The 13,512-nt window shown below is 55.0% G+C and overlaps 1 protein-coding gene across 33 annotated transcripts in view; it reads right to left on the bottom strand.

Moving 5' to 3' along the window:
- The window catches only part of DAB2IP (DAB2 interacting protein), a 208,807-nt gene that overhangs the window by 33,609 nt on the left and 161,686 nt on the right, over positions 1–13,512 (bottom strand). For 4 of the 33 annotated variants that reach the window (XM_081588801.1, XM_081588795.1, XM_081588796.1 and 1 more), the window contains exon 1: positions 95–446. The exons of 24 other annotated variants lie outside the window; for them this stretch is intronic. In XM_081588801.1, the coding sequence (XP_081444927.1) occupies positions 95–105 (11 nt within the window). In that variant the 5' untranslated portion in view covers positions 106–446. Of the gene's footprint in view, positions 1–94; positions 447–6,889; positions 7,057–13,512 lie in introns of those variants that run through there. 5 more of the 33 variants (XM_081588797.1, XM_081588798.1, XM_081588791.1 and 2 more) reach the window with 2 other exon arrangements.

Below are 13,512 nucleotides of genomic sequence, written 5' to 3' on the forward strand. Positions count from 1 at the left end.
GGCCATCATCACACCCGCCCCGGTCTCCCTAGACAGATGAGAGCTCACACCCAGGCTGGGCGGCTGAACACCAATTTCCCACCTGACTCCTTACCCGATTTTCATGAGAACCCGTTGGGACCCAGGGACCGCACCTCAGAAAGGCCAGGCGGCTTGCCCAGGATGGCACGGGTGGCAAGTGGCTGAGGGGGACCCGAGCCCCACCCGGCAGACTCCGAGCCTAACGGCATCCGCCCGAGCCTCCATCTCCCCGCTGGCGGCCTCTCAGGGCCACAGTCAGCTGACCTGCTCGCCGCGACCCCTCACTCCGGGTCAGGGAGGAAGAACCAGGGGGCTGGCCGGGGTCGGACAGCCTGTGCCCGGGGCCCAGGGAAACATGGGCTCACCACAGGCGCGGGTGGAGCCGGGGCTGGAGATATGGCCAGGCCCCAACAGCAGTCCATTGTGAGGGCGGGCAGCGGGAACAAGGGGACATTGTCCTGGCTCCAGGGCCACGGCCTTATCTGATAGCCTTCCAGCCAACTCACGAGCTGTTTTTCAACTCCATCCTTTCTTCTCTGAAAAGGTTAGTGACACAGAAGTTTAGCAAATTCCCTATTATTTCAAGGAGGGAGGAGACTTGAAAATAAAACGTGTGATAATTAAAAAGCCCTCTGTGACACACGGGGAGGACGTTTCCAGCTACGGGCGGGGTGAGCTGAGCGTGGGACTGGATGGCCTGGAAAGCGAGAGGCTCAGAATCGCCTTCCAAATCTCAAAGGGGCAGAGGGAGCTGCCCTGCATGCCTCCAGCGGGCGGGGCTGGAGGACCAGGACGGGCTGATTCCAGCTAGACACACTGTCCCCAGACGGGTGGGCCAGCCTGGTTTGGATTTAGAGGAGAGGGCTCGCTGTCTCTGGAGGCATTCGAGGCACTGGGAGCTCTCGTTTACATATGCCGGGAGGCGCTGCCTGCGCTGCTGGGGGCTGTTGGCATAACAAACTGGCAGCGGAGTAAGCCCCAGGGATAAACACACAGCCACACACCTGCAGCTGGGAAAAGGCAGGAGAGCCTCGTGTCAAGGATGCCGGGTGCAAGGAGCACATCTAGTCTCCATTCCCTGTGAAACACACAACCCTGAGTACTTTCAACATGTTGTCCAGGCCTCAGTTTCCCCGACTGTTTAGTGGGGAGAGCTGACACACCTTCCTCCCAGGGCCGCTGTGAGGTCAACTGAGACAAGGCACGGGAGCAGGGGTCAACGCCAGTGACCACACCGGTTATTCAGGCCAGCCCCGCTCTACGCACTGCCTCAGGCCAGACACCCCTGTAAGGAGCACGGGCACAGCTGTGAACAAGGCTGATTAAGGATTACACGTGTTGTATCAAGGCTGACGTTTCTAGGGTAGCTGACGCTTCTGATGTCTGGGATGACGAGATGGGGACTTTGCGGGCCATTCTCTGTTCCTTTCCCCTGACCACTCAAACCCCTTACATTCACTAGGCCTGTTTCCCCCACCTGCAAACAAACTGCATCTACCCAAATGCACTGGGATGCTTTCAAAAACAAACAACCCCCCCACCCCCCCGCCGCAATAAAAACTCTTAACTTCCTAAAGTGAAAGGGTAAAATAAAAGAAGGTGTCTGGAGCAGGCAGGAGACCCTACTGAGGGGCCACATGAGCCCCTCTGCCTGGGACTCCAAGCACAGACTCCCTCAACCTCTCACTCTCCTGCCTGTGTGGTCTTGCATCACTGCCCACAGCCAGGCCTGGAAGGGGCAGACACCCTCGACAAGGTTGGTCTCCACAGAGGAGGCACCCACTGGAGGGCTGGCAGGACCCGTGGACTCTGGAGTCAGGTCAGAACATGCCAACCATGCGCCCGCCTGTCACAGGCAGGCAGGTCCAGGGAGCTGTGCCCACAGGGGAAAGAGCGGGTCCTGGGCACAATCAGGGTGAGGGCGCTGACCTTCTGGGAATCAAGCAGCAGGACACAAACAGGGCAGCACCCCCACTCTCCCCCTACACACACACCCAGGACATCCGTCAGAGTCATCTCTTCCCCAGGCCCAGCCTGCCCTGCTGGCCTGGGAACCGCTGGGGTCCCAGGGGCGGGGAGAAGAATGCAGCTGTCTGGTGGTCCCCAGAGCCCTGGGGAGACAGAGCCTGTCCTTAAAAGGCAGGGAGGTTGGCTGCCTGGCCTGGGAAGGTTTCCTGGGATGACAGTGCCTAGAGGCACGGCCCCTCTCAGCCAGGGTTCTCTCCATCTAAAGCCAAGGGGCAGATGCCAGCTGTCACTGGAGCTGGTGTGACCCCGTCCCTGTGTGCACACTGAGCTGGGAACTCACTGGGCTGGGAGGTGCCCGGTCTTCGGTCTCGCCCCACCCTGGAAGCCTGCGCCTCCCCGACACCGCAGGGCTGAGTTGGAGGAGGAGGGTACACGCCGGCAACCGAGACAGGCCAGGATGGCTCATCACGGGCCACGGCTCCATGCAGCCCAAAGCCTGGCTCCCATGGTGCCTCATGTACACTGAATGAGTGATACTACGGCAGCCTGCACTCAACAGACACAAAGCGCCTACCACTTGCCCAGCTCTGCGACAGGTATTCTATCCAAGGTACACACACCATCGTGTGGCCTTCTCCCAACCGCCCTGCATGAAAGGAGGAATCACCCCAGCAGGAAGGGGGTGAAGAACTCAACTAGACCTGATGAGCCCTGGCTCATGGGGCAGCCCTTCCCGGACACACCCCGTCAATCCACAGGACTGGACGAAGCAGGCTTCAGGACACCAGGGGAAACTGAGGCTGGGAGAGGAGGGGCTTGGCTGGGGGTGCAGTGTCCAGAAGTGAAAGATGGGAGCCTAACGGCCCGATTGGCCTCTGCTGGGACAGTCTGGTACCCACCCCATGCCAGGCCAGGCCAGACCTGGAGGTCGGGGACCCAGTCAGCCTTGCACCCTTGCAGGGGCCTGGCTCTCTCACTGGGAGGGGAGGAGAACCTGGCCAGCGGGTCCTGGGTTTCTTCCTCTCCTCGTCTGCCTTTGATCCGCCTGGATCAGCAGGGCCCTGAACAAGTTTCGACCTCTCTCCAGGCTGCTGCTTCTTCACTTCAGAGACTATGACCAAACCCCCAGCATGTCAACTCCCCATTAACGTAAGGGACCACACGCTAACCACATCCACTCCTCTTCCCGTCACCTGCAAGACGGTCAGCGATACCTCCTTGCCTGTTGGTGACCTGACCCACAATGGCTTGGGGAGAGACCACCGATGTGTGGTGCTGATGGCGGCCCCCCGAGCAGGAGGGGCGCCCCTCAGCATCTTGACCATCCCCCAAGCCCCCTTTCTAATTCTGCAGCCTAATGGACTTTGCAGAGAACATTCAGGAACACATTTACCTCCCCACATCCTCACGTCATTTTTGAGGGGGGCAGGGAGGGCAAAGGGCACACAGAGAAAAAACAAAAGCACTTTCCATCTATTCCCCCAAGTTATCCTGCAGCCTGAATAATTTCAGGTTTTTAATCAATAGCTGTCAGACTTGTCAAATTACTTTGGGGACCGCAAAGCAGTTTTTAAACATTCATAAACCTCAGTAGAACAGCGAAGTGCCCTGAATTTTAAGAGAAGAGCATCTGAGGAACACTCATTGAACAGGATGGGATTTGGGCAAATGGAAAGTGAGCTGAGGGCTGGGTACTCCTCCTGCTTCTGAGTAGGGACAGTGCCCTACCTCACCCCACCCTCGGTCCCCAGGAGAAACTGTCCAGCTGCTCAGCAAGACTAAGGAGAGTGACCCCCAAACCCCAAGGTCCCCGCATAAAGCACCCCCACATGGGAGCACTGCACCAGCCCCATATGGCACAGCCCCACCCTCACCAGGCCCAGAGCACCAGGCTGCTGTCTGTCCAGGGCTGGACCACGAGCCCCTCCAGTTGGAGGACCCTCATGAAGGGACAGTGCTGTCCCTCCCTGTGAGCCCAGGCTGCACCCCGCTCCTCCTTACATGCATAAACACGCCCCTGCATCCCCTTGGCCCCACGTATCACACCGCGGATCATGTAGGGTGCGACCAGCTTATGACTGGCTCCCCCACCCCCATCGGGACCATAAATACCTCCAACAGCTGCCTCAGGCCCTGGGGACTCATGACCCAAGTGGGGAAGGATGACGAAATGAAAAAGAAGCGTGAACTGAAGAACCAAGGACTTCCACTCCCCAAGGAAACAACTTCCTCTCTGGCTCATCTAATTCCTCCCAGCTCTCCACTTCCAGGAAGCCCTCCTAGGCTCAGCGGACCCCTCTGAAGAATGTCATCGTCTCCCCTCTCCCCTCCTCCACTCTAGACACAGTGCCATGCCAGGTGGGCTTCTGGTGCATTCACATTACGGTGACAAGGTGACCTGGGGACTGTCCTTCCCCCGTGCCTGGGCACTAAGCTTCCTGCCTCAACCAAAGACAGATCACTTGTCAACACAGCCCAGCCCCTGGCATCAAGTGGCTGATGACTAGGCTAATGTGGTGACCTTCCTTAAGAACACACACACATACACTCCTCTGCCTTTGGTCAAATTCATTAACCTGCATGCCTCAGTTTTCTCATCTGTAAAGTGGGGGCGACACCACCTTTGGTGCTACTGGTGCAACCTGACAAGCAGGAGCCCTGCTTTCCCTGGGCTTTCTGCCCCTTCCCGCCCTGAAGCACTTCAGCTTTAAGTAGGCACCTCCCGGTCCCTATTTAAGGAGTGACGGGCATCCTAGGTTCTGGCAGCAGTGCCCATTTCCTGTCCTACCACCGCTTATGACAGAGAGCTCTGCGGCTTCAGGGAGACAAGGGGCAAAGACACGAAGGAGAAGGGGCACCAGGCTGAGGGAGCGCAGCCCTCATGTTGGCCTCTTGGCTTTCTTACCTGACAAATGGGCTGCCCTCACCTCCTCCAGGAGCCTCCTGGGGGTCTGCTACGCTAACACCTCCACCCCTGGTTTGAGTTAACCCGGAGCCCCAGTATACAGTTACTGAGCGCCTCTCCAGTATGCCAGTGCTGAGCCTGGGGGGCCTAGGGGGGCCTAGGGAGCCCGGCTCCCCATCCTCCCAAAGCCTGGCGTCTGGGAGTCCCAGCGGGGCCTCAGAGGTCCGCTTCCCAGACTGAAACTCGCGGGAGAGAGCCAGGAGCACAGCAGGGGCGGGGGGCTGCCAACAAGCCCCCGGCTCCCAGGTTGCAGGCAAAGGCACAGACTCACGTCAAGCCCAGGGCACAGCTGCCAAGTTCCTCCTGCTCCTAGTGACCGCGATTCTAAGCCATCTGTGGTTCTCCAGCACCTGCCTCACCCACGACACCCCGCACACCTGGAAGTGCCCTGGCGCCCTGTTTAGAGGACTCCACATCGCTGCTGCTTGTGGGGTCCAGCCGCCCGACCTCCAGTTAGGAAAACACACCCTGAAGCCTTGAGGGGCTTCCCAAGGCCAGAGAGGGTGCCAGGCTCCAAGAACCCACCCTCTTCTCCCACCCTACACTGCTGACTCTAGGATAAGCTAGCTCTGCCTGTCACTTGCCACTGGCCCACGGGGCTCGGACCAGGAAGGCTGTACACTGTAAATACAGCCTCCGAGGCACGTCCCAACCCAGCCACCCTGGGCTGCGCGCCTAACACCTAGAACGCACACAGGAGCCAGGGAGACTTCCGTCGATGCCCGGCTCAAAGACCACCACCTCCGTGCCGCCCACCCATCCCAGCCGAACTGACTCCTCCCTCCAGGGCTTCCCCTCTGCACTCCGCCCCCACGGCAGCAGAGACTCAGGGAAGTCCAGGAGCTTGCCCAAGGTCACAGTTTACAGGCACTGGGGCAAGGGCGGGAGGCCTGGCATCTGGGTTCCAGCTCCAAACTCTTTCCACTGCCTGTCAACGCCTCAGGCTTTCACCAAACCTACAGAAACCGTGTGATCAGACACGCCAACTTTCAAGTTAAAACTTAAGAAAAGTTGTGAGTCACCAGGCCTCCACTGAGAGCTGCCTGTGTCACCTCCTGTGTCACCTGTCCGGAAAATAGTGAGAAGGCCACCTAGCTGGTAAGGGTCGGCAGCCCTCGAGCCGTGGCAGTGAAGGTGGGCAGGGCTTAAGACCACGGAGACTCATGAGAAGCCAGGCACAGGGCTGACCCTTCAGAGCACCGGCTCACTCTTCTTCACAGGACAGTACGAGACAAGCCAAAGCCCCGATTTCTCCCAAGAGGGGGTAACTTCCCGGGCACACATTGCTGTATCACAGGCTCCTGACAACTGTTGGAAGCATTTAAGCTGGAACAAAACACACCCAAAGCCCAATCCCACGGCCGGCCTCCGGATCAGGGACCAGACAGAGGCAGGGAGAAGGAGAGAGAGAGAGAAAGACTCCGGCTGGGGGCCGGGGCTGGGGGAGAGCTGACACAGCCCCCAAACCCTAGCACAGCCCCATCCAGCGCAGCCCTGGACTCGGTGATTCCGAGCAAAGGCCGGGCTCCTCCGAGCAAAGGCCGGGCTCCTCATTTCCCGGTTCTCGGAGCAGCCACAGCGGCCCCTGGGCCTGCTCACAGAACGGAGCCACTGACACTGGATTTCCTCTCTTTTAAAAACTAAAAACAGCAACAACACTCCTCCGTCTCTCGCTTTTTGGCGGGCCATCCTAATTGCTTCCACATTCTGGGCCAGCGGGAGATGCCTGCAGCGGGGCAGAGACACCATCGCTGGGGAACAGCCCAAGCCGTCCCGAGGCCAGACACCCTCTCTGACAGGCCGCTCCCACCCGCCTCGGTTAGCTGCTCCCTGGGCCCGAGAGGCTGGTCAGGGGCCAAGGCTGGTGGCCACCCCCCTGCCCTCTTCCCCAGCCACCCTCATCCCGACCTCCGCTCGGGCCATTAGGTCACTCACCATCCCTCAGTGCGGCCACCGGGCTTGGGAAACTGAGGGGCCGGGCCAGCCACCCCCGCTGCCCGCTGTCCCCCACCGGGCCCAGCCAGTCCAACCCCGCTCTGGTCCTAGACATACCGCTCCAGCCCTGTCCGCTGGGACTGAACATGGCTAGTTAAACAAAGGCTAAGTTCCAACTCTCTGTAATGTGCTTTTAAAGGGCCAGTGCCCCACTTGGGGTTGCTGGGGACTTAAAGGCACAGCTCCCTTTTTCTGTACAGGACACAAGATGGCAAAAATCCCCAAATCCCTCACAAGTCAGGATCAGATTAGAAGTCTCGGGAAGATTTTAGACAAAATGCCCAATAGTAAAAATACAAATTCATCTGTTGTTGTTCACTTGCTAAGTTGTGTCTGATTCTTTGCGACCCCATGCACTGCAGCAGGCCAGGCTTCCTTCCCTGTCTCTCACTATCTGCCAGAGTTTGCTCAAATTCACGTTCATTGAGTCGGTGATGCTATCTATCCATCTCATCCTCTGCCGCCCTCTTCTTTTGCCTTCAACCTTTCCCAGCATCAGAGTCCTTTCCAATGAGCAGGCTCTTCGCATCAGGTGGCCAAAGTATTGGAGCTTCAGCATCAGTACTTCCAATGAATATTGAGGGTTGATTTCCTTTAGGATTGACTGGTTTGAGCTCCCTGCTATCCAAGGGACTCTCAAGAATCTTCTCCAGCACCACAGTTCAAAAGCATTAATTCTTTAGTGTTCAGCCTTCTTTATGGTCCTATTTTCACACCTGTACATGACTACTGGAAAAACTATAGCTTTGACTAGACAGTCCTGTCAGCAAAGTGATGTCTCCGCCTTTTAATACGCTGTCTAGGTTTGTCATAGCTCTCCTTCCAAGGAGCAAGCATCTTTTAATCTCATGGCTGCAATCACCATCCACAGTGATTTTTGGATACCAAGAAAATAAAACCTGTCAATGCTTCTACTTTTCCCCTTCTATTTGCTGTGAAGTGATGGAACTGGATGTCATCATCTTATTTTTTTAAATGTTGAGTTTTAAACCAGCTGTTTCACCCTTCTCTTTCACCCTTGTCAAGAGGCTCTTTAGTGCCCCTTCATTTTCTGCCATGAGTGTGGTATCTATCATCTGTATATCTAAGGTTGTTAATATTTCTCCTGGCAATCTTGATTCCAGCTTGTGACTCATCCAGTCCAGCATTCTGCATGATGTACTCTGCATATAAGTTATATAAACAAGGTTACAATATATAGCCTTGACCTACTCCTTTCCCAATTTGGAACCAGTCTGTTGTTCCATGTCCAGTTCTAACTGTTGCTTCTTGACCCACAGACAGGCTTCTCAAGAGACAGGTAAGGCGGTCTGGTATTCCCTTCTCTTTAAGAATTTTCCACAGTTTGTTCTGATCCACACATTCGAAGGCTTTAGCATAGTCAATGAAGCAGAAGTAGATGTTTCTCTGGAATTCCCTCACTTTCTCTATGATCCAATGAATATTGGCAATTTGATCTCTGATTCTTCTGCCTTTTCTGAACCCATTTTGTACATCTGGAGGTTCTCGGTTCATGTACTGCTGAACACTAGCTTGAAGGATTTTGAGTATAGCCTTACTAGCATGCAAAATGAGCACAGCTGTACAATAGGTTGAACATTCTTTTGCACTGCCCCTTCTTTGGGACTGGAATGAAAAGTGACCTTTTCCAGTCCTCTGGTCACTGCTGCTGCTAAGTCGCTTCAGTTGTGTCCGACTCTGTGTGACCCCATAGACAGCAGCCCACCAGGCTCCTCCGTCCCTGGGATTCTCCAGGCAAGAATACTGGAGTGGGTTGCCATTTCCTTCTCCAATGCATGCATGCATGCATGCTAAGTCGCTTCAGTCGTGTCCGACTGTGCGACCCCATGGACAGCAGCCCACCAGGCTCCTCCACCCACAGGATTCTCCAGGCGAGAATACTGGAGTTGGGTGCCATTTCTGGTCACTGCTGAGTCTTCCAAATTTGCTGACATACTGAGTACAGCACTTCAGCAGCAGCATCTTTTAGGATCTGAAATATTTCAGCTGGCATTCCATCACTTCCTCTAGCTGTTCGTAGTGATGCTTCCGAAGGACCACTTGACTTTGCACTCCAGGATGTCTGGCTCTAGGTGAGAACACACCATCATGGTTTTATGGGTCAACTTTTTTATATAGTTCTTCTGTGTATTCTTGCCACATGTTAATCTCTTCGGCCTCTGTTAGGTCCTTACCATTTCTGTCCTTTCGTGCGCCTGTCCTTATGTGGAGTTTTTCTTTGATATCTCCAGTTTTCTTGATGAGATCTCTAGTCTTTCCCATTCTATGATTTTCCTCTACTTTTTTACATTGCTCATTGAAGAAGGCTTTCTTATCTCTCCTTGCGATTCTCTAGACTCTGAACTCAGTTGGGTCTATCTTTCCCTTTCTCTCTTGTTTCTTCTCTTCCTTCTTCAGCTACGTGCAAAGCCTCCTCAGAAAACCACTTTGCCTTCTTGCCCTTCTTTTTCTTTGGGATGGTGACATCTCAAGAATAAGAGTGGGAAAGACAAATTTTTCAACCCTCACAACAGGCCAGCACAACACTCCTCACAACTATGCCAGGCAGGTAGCACCTGGATGCATCTTTCAGAGAAGGAAGTCTTGGTAGGCAGGGGTTCCCAACTCGCCCAGGATGGCACAGTCTGCAGCCAGGGCTCAGCCATGTGAGGTCAGCCAGGGCCAGGAGTCTTCTCCCACCTGCCCTCTGGAGGCCCCACCTGTTCCACCTCCACTAGCATCTTTCATCGCAGGTGCCCCAACACTGGGCCTTCAGTCTAGGCCTCAAAACCCTATGAGCTTGGTTCTGTTCTTTCCCCCTTCTCACAGATGAGACGACTAGAGACTACGAGCACAGGAAAGGCAGGGAGAGGGAGGAGAGAAGAGGAAGGTCTGGAGCCCTGCACACAGGCCCTGACAGCCAGGCCCTCACTCCTTCCCAAACCGGCTCTACAGTCAGAGGAGGGGGTATGTAAGGGAGCCATCCTTCCAAGCTCAGGGCTCAGGCAAGCTGACCAAGGTCCACAGGAACAGGAGAGGTGGGACTGCAGGGGTGGGGGCTCTCTGGGGCCCCCTCGGCTCCAAGAGTGGGCATGGCCTGTGAGCTGCTAAAATAGGAGAGGGCAGAGGAGAAGAATGGAGAAGAAAAATGGCAACCTGCTCCAGTATTCTTGCCTGGGAAGTCCCATGGACAGAGAAGCCTGCTGGGCTACAGCCCATGGGGTTGCAAGGAGTTGAACATGACTGAGCACGCACACCCCACACAGAGCAGAGGAAAGGAGAGACTTGATTGCCTGGGCCTCTGTACCTGGTCTAGCAAGTCCTCCAAGAAAAGTGGGCCACTTCTGGACACCAGGAGTGGATGGGCAGCCCAGAGGTGCTGGACAGCTATCCTATCACAAAGGCCAAGGCCAGGCACAGTCCTCAGGCCTAACTCTGCAGGGGCCAGGTCATTCAAGGATTTACCACCCTCGGTCTGTCTCTATGGAGCCTGGCAGTCAAGTAAGTCTGAAGCTGTGTAGCCTAGTGGTTAGGAACATGAAGTCAGACTATTCAAATCTGCCACTTGCAATCTTGTGTTCTTGGACAAGCCAGGTCACCTCTCTGGGCCTGCTTCCCCCTCTCTGCAATAACAACAGCGTTCAGCCCCCAGGGCTTGCCGTGAGGACTTAATGAGCTACAGAACAAAGCTGACTTCCAGGGAGCACTTGATAAAGGCCAGCCAGTTTAGCTAGGCTGAAGGACACTGCCCCAGGATATGCTGGGAGACACAAAATGGTCACTTTCTGAGTAGTGACTCTGGGCAAGAGTCACATCTTTCTCTGGGACTCAGTTGATTTCTGTAAAAAGAGGGTCCACCTGGGACCCTCAGTGACTCCCAAGCAAGACCACCCTGTAACACATCCCACCTGCCCACCCTCATCTAGAAGCACCCAGGTCATGAAAGGCTGGGCTGTAGTTCGAATTCTTTGCGACCTAAAAACAGGCCTTGCCTCTGCCCCGCCCTACCCCACCCGCAGGCTAACTGGGATCTGTTGAGAGGGAGAGGGTGCAAGGGCTCCAGGCCACGTGACATGTCAGGAGGCAGCAAAAGGCATCACCTCTCCAGGCTAGAGCCACCCAGCCAGCTCTGGACCTCCGTCTCCTCACTCGCTAGTAAGGGGTGGACCCTCGCCTCCTTAGGAGTCTCCCAGGGGATGTGCTGCCGCTGAGCTGCCTTTCCATTGAGGAGGATCCTGGGGGAGGCCCACGGCTGGTAAACCGAGACCCAGACGGAGGACGTGGGAGCCCTTTACTCACCCTCCTCGGCTTCCTGGACTGGCCCACTCGCCTTGACCTCCTCAGGCCCTGCTGCCTCCTTCTCAACTCACAACCTTTCTATTCAACACACACATGGCCTGACCCCCTTCTCCTGAAGGTCCCCACAGGTGACCAGAGCCAACCACGGGTCCAGTACCCTCCTCCCTCCACAGGGCAGCTAGCCCCGTCCCTGAAACCCAGGCCACCACCCTCCCCTCTCCACACACCTTTCCTCCTGGTGTTGGAGTTTCTCAGACTCTGACGTGGGAGCACTCTTCCCTCGGTGAAACACTCTCCTTTGTGGAGCTCATCTACTCCTCAGCTTTAAACACCTGCAGTGCTCAAGACTCCAAAGCTTCTATCCCAGCCTTCCTTTCCCCTGCGCTCCAGACTCATATATCTAAATGCTGGCCTGACATCTCTTGCACACCTCACAGAACTTCGAATCTGAAATAACCGAAGTGGAGCTTTGTCTCAGGGCTTAACCCAGGAGTTTCAGAAGCCAGCCACCCTCCCTTTCCCTGGCCTTCAGAACCCAATCCATCAGCACATCCTACCACTGCTGTTCTCTGGTGTTTAGTTGCTCAGTTGTGTCCGACTCTTTGAGACCCTTCTCTGTCCATGGAATCCTCCGGGCAAGAATACTGGAGTGAGTTGCCATTTCCTTCTCCAGGGTACATTCCCGATCTGCGGATTGAACCCGAGTCTCCTGCATCGGCAGGCGATTTCTTTACCACTGAGCCACTCAATTCAGTTCAGTCACTCAGTCGTGTCCAACTCTTTGCGATCCCATGGTCTGCAGCACACCTGGTGTCCCTGTCCGTTACCATCTCCTAGAGCTTGGTCAAACTCATGTCCATTGAGTTGGTGAGGCCACCCAACCATCTCGTCCTCTGTGGCCCCCTTTCCTCCTGCCTTCAATCTTTCCCAGCTTCAGGGTCTTTTCTAAAGAGTCAGTTCTTCATATCAGGTGGCCAAAGTATTGGAGTTTCAGTTTCATCATGAGTCCTTCCAATGAATATTCAGGATTGATTTCCTTTAGGAGTGACTGGCTGGATCTTCTTGTGGTCCAAGGGACTCTCAAGAGTATTCTCCAATACCACGGTTCAAAAGCATCAACTCTTTGGCGCTCAGCTTTCTTTATGGTCCAACTCTCACATCTATACATGACGACTGGAAAAACCATCGCTTTGACTAGATGGACCTTTGTTGGCAAAGTAATATCTCTGCTTTTTAATATGCTGTCTAGGTTGGTCATAGCTTTTCTTCCAAGGAGCAAGGTCTTTTAATTTCATGGCTGCAGTCACCATCTGTAGTGATTTTGGAGCACAAGAAGCCACTGAAGGGAAGTGAAGTCGCTCAGTCGTGTCCGACTCTGTGATCCCATGGACTATAGCCTACCAGATTCCTCCATCCATGGGATTTTCCAGGCAAGAATACTGGAGTGGGTTGCCATTTCCTTCTCCAGGAGATCTTCCCAACCCAGGGATTGAACCCGAGTCTCCCGCATTGTAGGCAGACGCTTTACTGTCTGAGCCACCAGGGAAGCCACTAGGGAAGCCAAAATCCTGTCACTACCACTCCTAAAATCTCTCACACCTGTCCAAGCCTCTTTACCAGTCTGCCCCACCCCCCTACCCGGGAGTCAGGGGGAAACCCTTTAGAAACGCAAATCCTATTATTTAACTTTTGGGCTAAAAACCGCCGCCCAATTACTCCCAACAGCAATTTGAATAACTCCAAACGACTCCATGGACATGAGTTTGAGTAAACTCTGGGAGCTGGCGATGGACAGGGAGGCCTGGCGTGCTGCAGTCCATGGGGTCGCAGAGTGGGACACAACTGAGCAACTGAACTAACTGACTGAACTGACTCAACTCCAGAAGTTGGCCGAGAGTGACCTGCCTTTCCTCTGACCTCATCTGGCAACCCCCATCCGCCTCTAGAAGCAGAGGCTTTCCCGCCTCAGGGACTTTGTCCTCTCTAACGCCTAGGCGGGAGCTCCAGTTCCACCCCCTTCTCCTAAAGGCAGGCTTTAGGAGGCCGGTGGAACTCACTCCTTCCCTGGACCGTCCTGGCTACAACAGGTCCTGCCCCACCCCCGTTCCTCCCCACAGAAACACTTGGCTGTTTCCTTCATTACCATCTTGCTCGTTCAGCCAGCAACTATTTATTAAGTGCAAACGAACAACAACAATGTGCCAGGCACTATTTTAGGCACTGGGTATCCAGGTGCTGAACAAAGCAGACAAAAACCCTGACTT

The sequence above is a fragment of the Giraffa tippelskirchi genome, chromosome 4 (genome assembly GCF_054371585.1).
Source record: "Giraffa tippelskirchi isolate mGirTip1 chromosome 4, T2T-mGirTip1v1.2.pri, whole genome shotgun sequence".
NCBI classification, from domain to species: Eukaryota; Metazoa; Chordata; class Mammalia; order Artiodactyla; family Giraffidae; genus Giraffa; species Giraffa tippelskirchi.